At 41.8% G+C, this 17726-nt stretch overlaps 1 protein-coding gene across 1 annotated transcript in view; it reads right to left on the bottom strand.

The window, feature by feature from the left end:
* The window catches only part of LOC122673215, a 37561-nt gene continuing 19835 nt past the window's right edge, over positions 1-17726 (bottom strand). Inside the window, exons 8-16 of the mRNA XM_043870741.1 lie at positions 17497-17606; positions 16792-16978; positions 15459-15597; positions 9834-10003; positions 7880-8041; positions 4401-4510; positions 3697-3883; positions 2363-2501; positions 1-158 (exon numbers count right to left, since the gene is read on the bottom strand). Coding sequence (XP_043726676.1) covers positions 28-158; positions 2363-2501; positions 3697-3883; positions 4401-4510; positions 7880-8041; positions 9834-10003; positions 15459-15597; positions 16792-16978; positions 17497-17606 — 1335 coding nt within the window. The 3' untranslated portion in view covers positions 1-27. The remainder of the gene's footprint in view (positions 159-2362; positions 2502-3696; positions 3884-4400; positions 4511-7879; positions 8042-9833; positions 10004-15458; positions 15598-16791; positions 16979-17496; positions 17607-17726) is intronic.

The following is a 17726-nucleotide window of genomic DNA, read 5'->3' as shown; positions in this document are numbered from 1 at the left end:
CTTATGGGCACTGTAATCTTCAGGAACTTAGAAAACTGTAGACAGGTCAGTGGATGGACCCATCCTTGATGAGGTCATGGCATTATACTGCAGTTGTGCCTTTCTGTAAATCACTGTCACTCTCACTGGCTTGGATTCAAGAGGTTGTTCTGTTGTCACTGATGAAATGAAAGCAAACAGTTGTCTTAGTTTGAACGTATTCTTAGGTAATCAGTTCAGTTCAGTCCTAGTTTCTCAGGTATTCAGTTGCTCAGTCATGTCTGACTCTTTGCAACCCCCTGAATCGGAGCATGCCAGGCCTCCCTGTCCATCACCAACTCCCAGAGTTTACTCAAACTCATGTCCATCTAGTCGGTGATGCCATCCAGCCATTTCATCCTCTGTCATCCCCTTTTCCTCCTGCCCCCAATCCCTCCCAGCATCAGGGTCTTTTCCAATGAGTCAACTCTTCGCATGAGGTGGCCAAAGTATTGGAGTTTCAGCTTCAGATCAGTCCTTTCAGTGAACACCCAGGACTGATCTTCTTTAGGATGGACCGGTTGGATCTCCTTGCAGTCCAAGGGACTCTCAAGAGTCTTCTCCAACACCATAGTTCAAAAGCATCAATTTTTCGGTGCTCAGCTTTCCTCACAGTCCGACTCTCACATCCATACATGACCACTGGAAAAACCATGGCCTTGACTAGATGGACCTTTGTTGGCAAAGTAATGTCTCTGCTTTTTAATATGCTATCTAGGTTGGTTATAACTTTCCTTCCAAGGAGTAAGCATCTTTTAATTTCATGGCTGCAATCACCATCTGCAGTGATTTTGGAACCCCCCAAAATAAAAGTCTGACACTGTTTCCACTGTCTCCCCATCTATTTCCCATGAAGTGATGGGACCAGATGCCATGATCTCAGTTTTCTGAATGTTGAGCATAGACTCATCTAAATGGATTGTCGTAAAGATTTCCTCAAAGCAATGAGATAAGTGTCATAAAACCAAGAGGTATTAAAAATATAAAGGGACTCATGATTCATGCCCTCAGGTTCTGAAGCTAAATGCTGCCTTATAAGAATGAACTGCTACCAGGAAGCTGCGATTATCTAGGCTCAAGTAGTACTAACTCTAATCTCATGAGAACTTCTGCTAGACCTATTAATTGCTTCTTTACAGATTTATTTTACATCAATTATCTTAATCTTTAGAGAAATCCTAAGATTTAGGTATTTTTCATTAACAACTTAGAGATGAAGGAACTGAAACTGATCTAGAATAATTGGCCAAAGTTAATGCAACTGGTAAATACTGGTACGAGAGTTTCTACTCTGGAAAATATTTTTGACATTAGTCCTTTTTTTGTCAGTGATGCTGGTTTTTTTCAACCTATTGCAAAGGCACTAGAAACTTGCAGTGCCTCAGGGACCACTGACCAGAAAAAGAAAGGAGAGGGGAATAAACCAGGCAGTGCCCTGGGCCGCTCACTCCAGGTTCAGCCAGAGCACGTCTTTTATATATGAGTTTTATTTAAAGTTTTATTTTAAAAATTTCAAAATGTGATATATTACTGGGATGTCCATTTTGAACTGTGGTGTTGGAGAAGACTCTTGAGAGTCCCTTGGACTGCAAGGAGATTCAACCAGTTCATCCTAAAGGAAATCAGTTCTTTCTAATCAGTCCATCAGTCCATCCTAAAGAAATCAGTCCATCCTAAAGGAATCAGCCCATTCTAAAGAAATCAGTACATCCTAAAGGAATCAATCCATTCTAAAGAAATCAGTACATCCTAAAGAACTCAGTCCATCCTAAAGGAATCAGTCCATTCTAAAGAAATCAGTCCATCTTAAAGGAGATCAGTCCTGGGTGTTCATTGGAAGGACTGATGCTGAAGCCAAAACTCCAATACTTTGGCCACCTGATGCAAAGAACTAACTCATTGGAAAAATCCCTGATGCTGGGAAAGATTGAAGGCAGGAGGAGAAGGGGACCAGATAGGGTGAGATGGTTGGATGGCATCACTGATTCGATGGACATGAGTTTAAGTAAGCTCCGGGAGTTGGTGATGGACAGGGAGGCCTGGCACGCTGCAGCCCTTGACCCCAACGAGCTGGGGTCACTGCAGTCCTTGGGATCATAAAGAGTCGGACCCGACTGAGCAACTGAACTGAACTGAACCATGATGTCTTCTAAAGCTGTATTAGTAGCTTCTTGAAATCAGAACAGTCTTATCCTTCCTTTGATCTCACAAGTGGGAAACTTCCCATGTCTTGGAGCGGATGGAAATTACTGCCCTTAGAATGTGCTTTGGACTCCAAGATCTCCCATTGACCCTGGCAGCCTTGCTGTCTTTTGCATCAAAGCCAGTTACATTATTCACGTACCTGCAACCTTCTCACTGTTATCAGTGACGTCAGTGATATGACTGTTATCACAACTCACTGACTTCGGTCCAAAGAGAGACGTGATATCTTCTCCAAATATCTTGAGACAGTTTTCAATGAGAAATTGTATGAAAGAAATCTGTAACAAAGAGGGGCAAAGAATGGGGTATTACTGTACATATGGCCTAATAGTAAATCACATTTCATACATGAATCTTGGCTCTCACAAAAAATGCAAAAGAAGTCAGAAAAATTCACTTGATTTAAACAATAGGTATATATTATATATGCATCAGCTTTTTCTAAGAAATAACTAATCCTTTCAAGAATACTTTCGGCACAAATTTTAAAATTCTTTTCGTCGGTGGACTAAAGTTATAATATGTGGCCTAGTCTGATAGCTAAAATTTTGTAATGATTGCTACATGCTTAACACTAGGATGATTTTTAAGTAGCCTACATAGGATGTTTGGGACAAAAATGTATATTTTCTTATTAAGTTTTATTTATTTTTATTGAACTTTTTTCTAGTTTTCTTGAGATAGAATTTATATATACCATCTCATTAAACTTGATAAAGCATCAAATGCAACACAAATTTTGAAATTCACTTCAGTGAAGAACTATCTGAAACGTGGGTAGCAGAGGTTTCTGTGTGGGGTGGCGGGGTTTGTGACGGAAGAAAGCATCTGGAGAGAAAACATGTCTGTCTGTCTAACTGCATTGCCTTGCCTCACACTTGCTGTCCAGGGGAGCTTGGAAAAGAGCTGTGATCTTCTTAGGCATGTTGTGGCTCTGTCAGGATGTTCTGAAATATTTTACTAGCCTCCTCATCCTCTAGCAGAGACACAATAGAAGCCAAGTATTTTCCTGAATGAGCCAGAACTGGCAGAGTGAGGCCGGTATGTGTGGAACCTTGGGTGCTCATATTGCCCAGGCCGCCTAAGATGTGCCGAGACTGACCAGATGTATTGGGTGTTGTCATCATTGTGTAATGGTGAAATCATAGTTTGGAGGTTTGTACACCCCTCAATGATTAGGCTGAGAGTTGAATCTTGGTTCTCAGACTCCAAAGCCACGTTCTTCTCTATCACACCATCCTACTCTTATCTCTCTATTGTTTAATCTCTTGGATGGCAAAGGAGAAGTGACTCGACTGTTCTCAGTTGCAACACACCTTCCCATGCCCAACCAGAGCAGGCCTCTGCCAGTCCAAGGCAGTGTAATTAAAATGTGCACTTTAAATGACTGGTTCACCAGAGTTAATACCACAGACTTCAGGTTCAAAATGGGGACTCTGCCCTGCAAGGCATAAAAATGAGAGCTCTCATTACCTTCTTGGTGAAGTTTTCGAATGCTGTGCTGCCAGAATTAAGCAGACCAAGAATGCTTGGGGTGATACACACTGATAAATTATAAGCTGTCATCTGATTGGATGAGGAATGTTGCTCAATGTTGTGTAACACTCCAAAAAGGTATCGCAGAAAAACTACATTGGCTCTTGGCAGCTGGTCTAGCAGCCTAATGACAGAAAAAGGCACTTATCAATAAAGCGAGTCATTTTGCTCAGTAAGTGGAAATACAGAGAACAAAGTACTTCTTTTTATACCATGTCCACAGTCCATTCTCACAGTTCCAGGCATGAATGCACACAAAAAGGTTTCACCGAGTTGAATTCCTGAGCCAGTAAGAACTGCTCTGGTTAGTTAAGTGTTTGTATTTAAGATCATACCGCTGGCAGATTGGTTCTTTATCATCTCTTTTTAGACCAATGGATTTCATCTCCAACGATTTCGTGTATTCAGGAGGTGTAAAATGGTCAAGCATTCCATATTAATAAGATTAGCAGAAAAACACCAATTACAATGTCACCAATAAGGCGTGCATCTCCTTTCAAACTGGCTTCCATGGGTATGATCAAGTGAAACCTTTTGATACTGGTCATTATTTTAGTGGACACAGCTGTAACCATAAGCTGATATTTTCCTAAGAGTATGTTGGTTGTATTTTCTCAGAGTTGAGAAAATTTCATCATTACCTCTGGGTCGCAGTTATTTTCTCCTCCTCATTCCCTTGATCAATAACATCAAGCCATTTATCATAGAGAGTGGCTGAAAATATGCCTCCTGGAATATTTCGAAGAAAATCCTTATATAGATCAAAAAATATATATTAGTCTTATGATAAATTCAATGGAGAAGTTGAAAAGAAAATATTTAGTTGACAAATTCAGTTCAGTCCGTGGTTCCTTCATAGCCACGCAGACTGATTCACACAGAGCTTGGCTGTGATTCTCCACAGCCTTGCACATCCAGAAGTACTGGTTGGATTTTCCCCAACTAAAATTAGACGCATAAAAGTAGAGTTTGGGCTGTAGTGAGAATGAAGCTAAAGCTCCTTCTATCACCTGGAACTTACTCTTTGTGTTCATGTTAGCACATTCGTACAAACTGGCAAGGTCTGGTGATAACTCATCCTAAATCCTATTAGTTTCTTGAAAAGAAATGCACATACCCATTTTGTTTGTTTACTTAAGACACAGTGCTTGCTCTGAATTCAAGAAAGAGAAGTTCTGAAATAAAACAAACAAAAGTACACCCCTACATGCTCTTATACACATATTAAGAGAAGACTTGAGGTATATGTGCTCTTTGGGAAAAAGCTAGTCTCATAATAGCTTCAGTCTTTTTCCTTCTTTTTTTTTTTTTTTTTAAACCATATAAAAGTTCAGTCCTACAGACTTTTAAGCAGCAGGTGTTAGAAATAAATCAAAAGCCCCAAAGGGTAAACAACATGTTACCCTTACAACTCTTTGAATGGAATATATCCTCCCCAAAGAGGAAACTGAGAATTTAGATACATTGCAACTTCACACCTGTGGGATAGAAAATGCAAATGTAAGCTTCCTAAGTGGAGGCCTAGAAAGTTCATCACTGATGAACAAGTCTTAGTATCATAGAATGGGGCCTATTAAAGTAGATGAAGTTGTAAACTGTTGTGCAAGACTGAGGGGAAATGATTGTATTGCCTTGCCAGTTTCAAAGGCACAACTTGCTTCCACTGGTCTTAATATAGAGCCTGACTTCTCTTAATAGTATCTTGTTCAGGCAATGTTTCTGGGCAACTGTCGTGATTTTAATGCAGTCAGTGTTCACTTGTTTCAGTACTTATTGAGCTGCTGTTTGTGCCAGGCACTCTTTTGAGTACTGAGGACAGAGTACAAAGATAATGTACAAAGTCGCAGTCCTCTCATACTTTTTCTTGTAATTGGTATACAGTACCCAATCATGGTCATTAGGTTTTCACTATGCTTTTTATGGAGTGCCCACAGTACATTTGGAAGGAGGAAGCACTCCATTTCCGTTCAGTCGTTCAGTCGTGTCCTACTCTTTGGGACCCCATGGACTGCAGCACGCCAGGCTTTCCTGTCCATCACCAACACCTGGGTCTTGCTCAAATTCATGTCCGTCGAGTTGGTGATGCCATTCGACCACCTCAGCTGGCTTTGGCTTCTGGGTGTCTGGGAGTGTGCAGCAGGCCTTTGCCTTGTGTACCAAACTACATGCACTTGGAGAGTGTGTCTCTTCTCTCTCCTGAACCCTGTGCTGTAGAATCGATTGGTGAGACTGAGTATGGTTAAGCCAGGACATGACTCATGCAGAATATGCTGTGGGTATTTGCTATTGGATCTCTGTTTATAGACAGTTTAGTGGAAAACTCAATGTGGTTCTGTCTATATATTCATTTGTGATTTAGACCAACTTTATGGTGGCTTTACATATGGTATTATCAAGGCTGAGGTTGCAAAGTCTGATTCCCCACCAAGATCAATCAACTTTAGGAAAAGAACACTTTGGGATTGTGTCAGACCTGTACCCATAAGTAGCCACCCTCTTACTAGTCTGTGCTTAGAGCATGGAAATAGGCAAGAGCCTAGTAAATCTTGCTCAGAACTCAAATCAGTCCCCAGGGTGCACCTTACAGAGGGTAGCACTCTACTTGCTGTTTGCACACCTAGTGTGTGTTATTATGGTGCACGTGCAGTAGGGGTCAGCTCTAAGTAGTATCTGCAGTGTTGCTGTTATCATACAATCGAACATTAATAGGGGACAAGGAAAGACCATATGTTTAGTTTCTAAGGTAATTTTAATAACCTGTCTGTAGTTATTACTACATCAATATATCTTTGTTCATAGCTGCTAACAAGTATCAAGATGAATTGATTAAATTTTTTTCCTGTTCTATTATTGCCCTGGTAGAAATTTAACTATACACTTGTGATTTGGCTGTATCATTTCAAACTCAGTCTATTTTTTGTATGAATCTATTGAATTTTCAAAATTCCAAACTGATTTTGACTGTTGCACTCACTTTAAAAATAAGATTTATAAGATGAGGCATGTACTAAAAACTGGTTACCATGTAACTGTAACCTTGGGTGGTGGGTTAAACATACAAATATTAACAAAGGGTGTTGAAGATGGTAAGAGAGATCAAAGGAGGAACAAATGGTGGAGTCATCCCTACACTAATTTTAAAGTAAAAGGCATTGAGAGACAGGGGAAGGAAGGATGGTGAAATGATCAGAGAATTTGGTGGCCTCACTAAGCGTTTTTCGATTCCCTGTAAGACAAATGGGTTTCCCAGGTGGTGCTGGTGATAAAGAACCTGCCTGCCAATGCAGGAGATGCAAGGGATGCAGGTTTGATCCCTGAATCAGGAAGATCTCCTGGAGAAGGGCATGGCAGCCCACTCTAGTATTCTTGCCTGGAGAATCCCATGGACCAAGGGGCCTGGTGGGCTACAGTCCATGGGATCACAGAGAGTCGGAAGCAACTAGGTGACTAACACACACACACACACACACACACACACACACACACACGAGTTTACCACAGTAAGTAACCATCAGTCTTGCATCCATGCTGAGTTGCTTCAGCCGTGTCTGACTCTGTGCCACCCCATGGACTATATAGCCTGCCGGACTCCTCTGTCCATGGGATTCTCCAGGCAAGAATACTGGAGTCGGTATGCCAGTCCCTTTTCCAGGGATCCTTCCAACCCAGGAATGGAACCCAGGTCTCCCACATTGCAGGCGGATTCTTTACTGTCTGAGCCCCTTGGGAAGTTACTTCTGTTAACTATTTCCAAAAGCTTAATGTAAATTTTATTTTGGAAATGCTGCCTTCGTTAAAAGATGATGAGGAAGTCATGAAAAGCAGGAAGCTTGTTTTGGTAAACACTCTATGTGTAAGTGTGTATTTTGAAATTTATTATTATTCTTTTGCATGGAGTGTTCAGGAGTCAAGATGTGCAATGAAAAAGGAAAATATCTAATATGTGGGGCTTATCATCTTTGGGGTACCTTCCTTCACTTTTGGCTTTGTGAAGTGTTTTTCACTTTTTCAAATCCTTCCTCTCTTATGCCTCTTATGTTTCTTGGGCAGTCGTAATGAAGGACCAGTCATACAGCTTCAGATTTCCTCTGTGTGTGGATAATGCTCAAATGTTCCTTACCTTTAAGGTGGATGCTACCACAAGAATGGACTCATCATCCAAGTTCACTTTGTCCCCAGAGTTTAGTTTCTTCTTTAGGGCTCGGCATGATTGTATTTTGCCTGATTTTCCGAAGATGCCTTCTGTAAACGGCCCGTTTTGGTTGATAAAGGAAAGCATATCCTATAGGGAAGGAAAGAAAAGAAAAGTATGGGACATTTCATATCTACAAGCCCAGAGCACAAGCTTGCTCCTCTTTTGACAGAGCTGTGGTGTATGAGGGTACAGTGCTAGAACTGGACCGAAGTCAATTTGAAATTTTTTCTTCAGTGTCTCTAAATATATTTTCTACCCAACAATCGATTTGGCATTCATACCCTGAGACATTTTAAACACTTGTGTAATCAGATTTTCCGTTTAATGAATTTACCGTGTTAAACGTCTCTGCTTTGAGGCCTTTGTAGATTCACCCTCTCCTCCTTCACCGCTCCTTTCTCATTATTCCCTGTTATAGATGCTCTTCCCTAAGTGTGGAAATCTTTTTGCCATATTCATGCTCCATTTGTGTATTCCCCTTTCAGGGACTGTCCACCCCATTCATTCCTATTTCCTGTATTCCCTCCCCTCAAAATCAGGCTCAATATGCCTCTCCTCCTTCTCCGACGACATTTCTTTCTCATCAGCCTTTCTAGTTCCTTTTTCTGTATTTTAATATCCTCTGCTGTCTGCAGAGTAGAGAGATAACAGATATTGGAGCCAGGTTTTTCAAGGAATGTGGAAATCTGTTCTGCTACTTATCCACTGTGTGACTTTAAGCATAGCACATACTTGGGTGTGGCTCTTTTGTTTTTCATTTATGAAGTGGGGGTGATGATAATCATAGCTGCCCCCTAAATTTTCTGTGAAAGACACAGGTCTGGGGTAGTGCTAGCACATAACTTGGATGACAAATTTCTTCATATCTACCATAAAATTCCCTGCATCTAGTGTAGTGCGTGGAGAGATAGTGGACAGTGAACAAGTGTTAATGCTTACAGTTCAATGTACTAATTTGATAAAGCACAGTCCAAACTCTGTGACTTTCTTTTGACACATTCTGTCAGGCTCAAATGATTCATTTTTTGCCAGAGGATGAGTACTTTATGCTTAAACACTTGAGTTACAAATCAAATCCGTGTGAGACATTTTGAGTCATAAGGCGGAGTAGACTCAGCTGAAGGAGACTTGAGACGAGTGTCGACTTCAAGGGAGGAGACCAGGAGACCATATGAGGATGAAGTGGACCCTCAGACATTCTTACACACAGAGTCTGAAGGAAAGTTACACAGCTCAAAATAGCCTGGAGTTAAAATTCCCCTCCAGGTCCTCCCCACCGTTCTATGCAATATAAAGAACTCTGTCACCCGAAGAAAAACATGGACATTAGGTTGATTACGCCCAGCTCCCAGCTGGTCCCAGCCTCTGGCCAGTCTCTGAAATTCCTTGCCCCAGCTGTGTGAGAGAGAACTGCTCTGAACAACCTTGGCGAACAGGCCCCGTTAGGACAGTAGCTTTCCACATACAGGCCTGTACATGCTCACTCTTTTCTTGGGGTGGTGCAGCAGCTCACTCCTCTGACTGCTGCCCCTTCTCGCCTCGTTAAAGGTGATCTGTTCCTGTCAAGTGCTGGTCTCATGCTTTCTCCCAACCTCGCCTTCTCTGACTCCCTTACCTTACAGAGTCCATTTTAACTGGCCTGAGCCAGTATAGGTGGGTCTTTGTTGAAATCAGTGGAATGGATGAGAGTACCTTTTCATCTGGTATTTGCCTTGTAACTCTGCAGTACCTAAATCAGACCTTATTCTTTGAAGTAATATTATGAAACTTATCAGACAAAGCCAGACTTCTTCATTTGGGGGTAGATTTGGAAGAGAACACTTGATCTCTCAGAACTCCCCTCCTCAGGAGGGTTACAGAAAACCAAAATAAGACCTACCAGAATTGGGGTGGGCAGGCTGTCATTATCACATACATCCTCAAGAGGAGCTCCAAAGAGCTGTTTTGGCTTTGTGGGTGGTAGAGGTGGGTGTTGGTTGTCCTCGCGAGTCCTGGAGCTACACCAAAAGGCCCAGGTTTTGACAGAACTCTTGCTAACTGTCTTCTTGTCTGAATCGAATATAGGAGAGAGATTTTCACTAGTAGTAGTTTAGCTTATTTAGCCTGATTTCCACCCCTTAGAGTCAGCAGCATGTTCATTGCAGTGGCTCAAAGAGAGAAACGGAACCATTTGTTATATAGAATTCCCCACATTCTGAAACAGACTAATTGCCTCCTTGTAGTGTTAACATGTTCTTCTTCCCCATATTCTGCAAACCAGTAGTTAAACCTAGAGGCGGGATCAGACTCAGGGTTGATTCTCCCTGTGACAGTGTTCCCCAGACAGTGCTGTCTATTCCCTTTGCCCTGTGTCATGAGGCACTTAACCTGTAGCTATACAGGTTTCCTAAAGTTAAGTATTATCAGTGGATTCTGGTATCAGATCTCATTTTAAAAGCCAAACATATTTAACATTCAAATCAAGCAGCATTTGGTTATCATTTACTTTTGTAGTAAGTTTCCTCCCTCTGTTCAATTTCCTGTTTGGCTTTCTGAGTACCCAGTCATGCCCAATTTTCTCTCATCAAGAGAATCGCCTTTCATGAGACATCCTGCCTGACCCCGGGGTTTCAGTCAGCCTCTGGACCTCTTCTCTGGGAGGCCACACCCCTCAGTCAGCTCCAAGGATGACTTCCTGCCCTCACGGTCCTTGGGAAGTAGTCATTAAACGCAGACTATGTGGTAAGATTACAGGTGGCCATTTTTCTGTAACACCTTCCTCAGCTAACCCAAAGATGAATTTTAACTACCAACAGCCCCTGTCAAAGGAATGCAATGAAGGGCTTTTCCAAGAAAGAGTGATCAGCAATGAAAAATTGAGTTCAAAGTTTCTCGTGCCCAGCTATAAATGTTTTCCTGATATTTGCTCAATAAACCTGCTTAATATTTCCTTAAATAACCTGTTTAAATAGCCAGCTACAGAAGTCAATAGAGGAGCCAAGTTGTAGAAAAATAAACAGAAGAATGTAACCACATGTTTTAAAATGCCCATCCACTTGGCTTTTCTGAGACATAGTGAGTGCATCACCATGTCCATTCAAGTGGGTGAGCCACTTGTGGTGCCGGGTGAGAGAACCAGAAGGCTCCCATTCTGCCTCCTAATGGGATAAGTTACCTGAAGCTCTTTGAGCTTCAGTTTGCTCCAACTTAACATAAATGATGCTACTTACACCTCGCTGGACTACATAACATAATGTACTACTCCGTGCAAGACATGTCACATAGCAGCCTTAATAAAGGTAATTTCCCTCCTTCAAAGGGCCTAAGGCAGCCTAGACATCAGTCAGCTCCCCCACAAGCAGACCCCACCTCCATTCTCCATTTGATTTTGCAGCCTCCAGAAGGTGTGCATTCCTGAAGGAATGTCATCACTTTGCCTTAGGCTCTTCCTGCCTTGACATCATACCGCCATCATTTTAAAAGGAGATGATGAAGAAAGCAAATGCATTCCTAAATTCAGGAAGAGATTCTCCTAATTAATATGTACAAATGTTAAAAGGATACATGTTTATATGGGTTGAGTTGCTTTATGCACCCTGGTGTCCCTGCTCTTAACCTGATTATTTTATTTCTAAAACTACCCAAAGGTATTCATGGATTCCAAATGTATTCATTCATTGTTCAGCTTTAATAAGAATGCTCAGGAAGAACACTCCATCAGTTGCTACAAAGCTATACGTCCAGGTACTCTATGAGCATAGATGGAAAGCAAAATAGACATTAAGCCCTATACTTTTATTTTCAGGCCTAGATGGCCCTTTCGTAATCCTCATTGGTTGGTGTTAGAGTTCTTGTTGGCTCTGTGACCAATAAACGTACATACTGTAGCCACGAAAAGTATGGTGCTCAGTTGTTCAGTCGTGTCCAACTCTTGCAACGCTGTGGACTGTCGCCTATCAGGCTCCTGTCTACGGGATTTCCCGGATAATAATACTGGAGTGGGTTGCCAGGGACTGGTAAACAGTTTAACTTTATAACCTCATCTTTTTTAAACAATCCTAACAAGATTTAGGTTAGTGTTTCCTCATGGTCAAATTAGGGTTTGAATGTTAAAAAGTGAAATGTTGAAACTTTGTGGGTATAGAATAACAATTATGAGAATAAAAATACTTTAAGTAGAAATTCTCTTCTGGCCCCAATACTTCTTAAGTTAGTGAGACATTTTATTCAGAGGAAGAAATATAAATGGGACAATATTGGAATGGTAGCAGGGTAGCAGGGATAATGAGAGGAAAGATTTAAACAAAAAAAACAAACACATAAATATTTAGTCCAGTTCCATTCGCAGCCTGGCTCTGAAGCAGAATGGAAAGTGAGCTTGCTGTGGAGATAGACTCGAGAGTTCAAGTCTCAGGGGTGGTCCTACGATTGCAGAGGAATAGGACGGGGAGACCACTTTGTCCCTCACAAATTCATCCGAAGAACATTTGAACGCTGAGCAAATTCCACGAAACAACTTCTGAATGCTGGCAGAGGACATCAGGCACCCAGAAAGGCAGCCCATTGTTTTTGAGAGGAGGTAGGACAAAATATAAAAGATAAAAAGGGAGACAAAAGAGGCAGGGACAGAGATCCGTCCTGGGAAGGGAGTCTTAAAAGAGCAGAAGTTTCCAAACACCAGGAAACACTCTCATAGCGGGTCTGTGGGGAGTTTTGGAATCTCAGAGGACAACGTAACCGGGAGGAAAAATAAATATATAAATAAATAAAACCCACAGATTATGTGCCCAATGGCAGCTTCCAGCAGAAAAGTTGCCCAGACGCTGGCATCCACCACCAGCAAGTGGGGGCTGAACCGGGAGGCATGGGCTGCATTGCTTAGAGTAAGGACCGGGCCTGAATGCCCCGAGGGCAATCTGAGGGAGCTAATGTGAGATAGCAACCCGGACTGTGGGATAGCCAGAGAGAGAGAAAGAGAACTGTCCCGAGAAAAGCCCTAACCAAAGACTTTGCCAGACATCACCACATACACATGGACATCACCAGATGGTCAACACTGAAATCAGATTGATTATATTCTTTGCAGGCAAAGATGGAGAAGCTCTATACAGTCAGCAAAAACAAGACCAGGAGCTGACTGTGGCTCAGATCATGAACTCCTTATTGCCAAATGCAGACTTAAACTGAAGAAAGCAGGGAAGACCACTAGACCATTCAGGTATGACCTAAATCAAATCCCTGATGACTATAGAGTGGAAGTGAGAAATAGATTTAAGGGACTAAATCTGATAGACAGAGAGCCTGATGAACTATGAACGGAGGTTCGTGACATTGTACAGGAGACAGGGATCAAGAGCATCCCCATGGAAAAGAAATGCAAAAAGGCAAAATGGTTGTCTGAGGAGGCCTGACAAATAGCTGTGAAAAGAAGAGAAGCGAAAAGCAAAGGAGAAAAGGAAAGATATTCCCATTTGAATGCAGAGTTCCAAAGAATAGCCAGGAGAGAGAAGAAAGCCTTCCTCAGCGATCACTGCAAAGAAATAGAGGAAAACCACAGAATGGGAAAGACTAGACATCTCTTCAAGAAAATTAGAGAGACCAGGGGAACATTACATGCAAAGATGGGTTCAAGAAAGGACAGAAATTGTATGGACCTAACAGAAGCAGAAGATATCAAGAAGACGTGGCAAGAATACACAGAAGAACTGCACAAAGAAGACCTTCATGACCCAGATAATCACAATGGTGTGATCACTCACGTAGAGCCAGACATCCTGGAATGTGAAGTCAAGTGGGCCTTAGAAAGCATCACTTCGAACCGAGCTAGTGGATGTGATGGAATTCCAGTTGAGCTATTTCAAATCCTGAAAGATGATGCTGTGAAAGTGCTGCACTCAATATGTCAACAAATTTGGAAAACTCAGCAGGGGCCACAGGACTGGAAAAGGTCAGTTTTCATTCCAATCCCTAAGAAAGGCAATCCCAAAGAAGGCTCAAACTACCGCACAATTGCACTCATCTCACATGCTAGTAAAGTAATGCTCAAAATTCTCCAAGCCAGGCTTCAGCAATATGTGAGCTGAGAACTTCCAGATATCCAAGCTGGTTTTGAAAAGGCAGAGGAACCAGAGATCAAATTGCCAGTATCCACTGGATCATCGAAAAAGCAAGAGAGTTCCAGAAAAACATCTACTTCTGCTTTATGGACTACGCCAAAGCCTTCGAGCGTGTGGATCACAACAAACTGTGGAAAATTCTGAAGGAGATGGGAATACCAGACCACCTGACCTGCCTCTTGAGAAACCTGTATGCAGGTCAGGAAGCAACAGTTAGAACTAGACACGGAACAACAGACTGGTTCCAAATAGGAAAAGGAGTACGTCAAGGCTGTACATTGTCACCCTGCTTATTTAACTTATATGCAGAGTACATCATGAGAAACGCTGGGCTGGAAGAAGCACAAGCTGGAATCAAGATTGCCAGGAGAAATATCAATAACCTCAGATATGCAGATGACACCACCCTTATGGCAGAGGGTGAGGAGGAACTAAAAAGCCTCTTGATGAAAGTGAAAGAGGAGAGTGAAAAAGTTGGCTTAAAGCTCAATATTCAGAAAACTAAGATCATGGCATCTGGTCCCATCACCTCATGGGAAATAGGTGGGGAGACAGTGGAAACAGTGTCAGACTTTATTTTTTGGGGCTCCAAAATCACTGCGGATGGTGATTGCAGCCATGAAATTAAAAGACGCTTACTCCTTGGAAGGAAAGTTATGACCAACCTAGATAGCACATTAAAAAGCAGAGACATTACCTTGCCAACAAAGGTCCGTCTGGTCAAGGCTATGGTTTTCCAGTGGTCATGTATGGATGTGAGAGTTGTACTGTGAAGAAAGCTGAGTGCTGAAAAATTGATGCTTTTCGACTGTGGTGTTGGAGAAGACTCTTGAGAGTCCCTTGGACTGCGAGGAGATCCAACCAGTCCATACTAAAGGAGATCAGTCCTGGGTGTTCATTGGAAGGACTGATGCTGAAGCCGAAACTCCAATACTTTGGCCACCTGATGCAAAGAACTAGCTCATTGGAAAAATCCCTGATGCTGGGAAAGATTGAAGGCAGGAGCAGAAGGGGACCAGACAGGGTGAGATGGTTGGATGGCATCACTGATTCGATGGACATGAGTTTAAGTAAGCTCCGGGAGTTGGTGATGGACAGGGAGGCCTGGCACGCTGCAGCCCTTGACCCCAAGGAGTTGGGGTCACTACAGTCCTTGGGATCATCAAGAGTCAGACACGACTGAGCAACTGAACTGAACCGAACCATGATGTCTTCTAAAGCTGTATTAGCAGCTTCTTGAAATCAGAACAGTCTTATCCTTCCTTTGATCTCACAAGCGGGAAACTTCCCATGTCTTGGAGCGGATGGAAATTACTGCCCTTAGAATGTGCTTTGGACTCCAAGATCTCCCATTGACCCTGGCAGCCTTGCTGTCTTTTGCATCAAAGCCAGTTACATTATTCACGTACCTGCAACCTTCTCACTGTTATCAGTGACGTCAGTGATATGACTGTTATCACAACTCACTGACTTCGGTCCAAAGAGAGACGTGATATCTTCTCCAAATATCTTGAGACAGTTTTCAATGAGAAATTGTATGAAAGAAATCTGTAACACAGAGGGGCAAAAAATGGGGTATTACTGTACATATGGCCTAATAGTAAATCACATTTCAGACATGAATCTTGGCTCTCACAAAAAATGCAAAAGAAGTCAGAAAAATTCACTTGATTTAAAAAAAATATATATATATTATATATGCATCAGCTTTTTCTAAGAAATAACTAATCCTTTCAAGAGTACTTTGGGCACAAATTTTAAAATTCTTTTCGTCGGTGGACTAAAGTTATAATATGTGGCCTAGTCTGATAGCTAAAATTTTGTAATGATTGCTACATGCTTAACACTAGGATGATTTTTAAGTAGCCTACATAGGATGTTTGGGACAAAAATGTATATTTTCTTATTAAGTTTTGTTTATTTTTATTGAACTTTTTTCTAGTTTTCTTGAGATAGAATTTATATATACCATCTCATTAAACTTGATAAAGCATCAAATGCAACACAAATTTTGAAATTCACTTCAGTGAAGAACTATCTGAAACGTGGGTAGCAGAGGTTTCTGTGTGGGGTGGCAGGGTTTGTGACGGAAGAAAGCATCTGGAGAGAAAACATGTCTGTCTGTCTAACTGCATTGCCTTGCCTCACACTTGCTGTCCAGGGGAGCTTGGAAAAGAGCTGTGATCTTCTTAGGCATGTTGTGGCTCTGTCAGGATGTTCTGAAATATTTTACTAGCCTCCTCATCCTCTAGCAGAGACACAATAGAAGCCAAGTATTTTCCTGAATGAGCCAGAACTGGCAGAGTGAGGCCGGTATGTGTGGAACCTTGGGTGCTCATATTGCCCAGGCCGCCTAAGATGTGCCGAGACTGACCAGATGTATTGGGTGTTGTCATCATTGTGTAATGGTGAAATCATAGTTTGGAGGTTTGTACACCCCTCAGTGATTAGGCTGAGAGTTGAATCTTGGTTCTCAGACTCCAAAGCCACGTTCTTCTCTATCACACCATCCTACTCTTATCTCTCTATTGTTTAATCTCTTGGATGGCAAAGGAGAAGTGACTCGACTGTTCTCAGTTGCAACACACCTTCCCATGCCCAACCAGAGCAGGCCTCTGCCAGTCCAAGGCAGTGTAATTAAAATGTGCACTTTAAACTGGTTCACCAGAGTTAATACCACAGACTTCAGGTTCAAAATGGGGACTCTGCCCTGCAAGGCATAAAAATGAGAGCTCTCATTACCTTCTTGGTGAAGTTTTCGAATGCTGTGCTGCCAGAATTAAGCAGACCAAGAATGCTTGGGGTGATACACACTGATAAATTATAAGCTGTCATCTGATTGGATGAGGAATGTTGCTCAATGTTGTGTAACACTCCAAAAAGGTATCGCAGAAAAACTACATTGGCTCTTGGCAGCTGGTCTAGCAGCCTAATGACAGAAAAAGGCACTTATCAATAAAGCGAGTCATTTTGCTCAGTAAGTGGAAATACAGAGAACAAAGTACTTCTTTTTATACCATGTCCACAGTCCATTCTCACAGTTCCAGGCATGAATGCACACAAAAAGGTTTCACCGAGTTGAATTCCTGAGCCAGTAAGAACTGCTCTGGTTAGTTATGTGTTTGTATTTAAGATCATACCGCTGGCAGATTGGTTCTTTATCATCTCTTTTTAGACCAATGGATTTCATCTCCAACGATTTCGTGTATTCAGGAGGTGTAAAATGGTCAAGCATTCCATATTAATAAGATTAGCAGAAAAACACCAATTACAATGTCACCAATAAGGCGTGCATCTCCTTTCAAACTGGCTTCCATGGGTATGATCAAGTGAAACCTTTTGATACTGGTCATTATTTTAGTGGACACAGCTGTAAACCATAAGCTGATATTTTCCTAAGAGTATGTTGGTTGTATTTTCTCAGAGTTGAGAAAATTTCATCATTACCTCTGGGTCGCAGTTATTTTCTCCTCCTCATTCCCTTGATCAATAACATCAAGCCATTTATCATAGAGAGTGGCTGAAAATATGCCGCCTGGAATATTTCGAAGAAAATCCTTATATAGATCAAAAAATATATATTAGTCTTATGATAAATTCAATGGAGAAGTTGAAAAGAAAATATTTAGTTGACAAATTCAGTTCAGTCCGTGGTTCCTTCATAGCCACGCAGACTG

Source organism: Cervus elaphus, chromosome 17 (genome assembly GCF_910594005.1).
Source record: "Cervus elaphus chromosome 17, mCerEla1.1, whole genome shotgun sequence".
In the NCBI taxonomy this organism is placed as follows: domain Eukaryota; kingdom Metazoa; phylum Chordata; class Mammalia; order Artiodactyla; family Cervidae; genus Cervus; species Cervus elaphus.
Note: the sequence above shows the minus strand (reverse complement) of the source record. Positions and strands in the feature narration are given on the sequence as shown.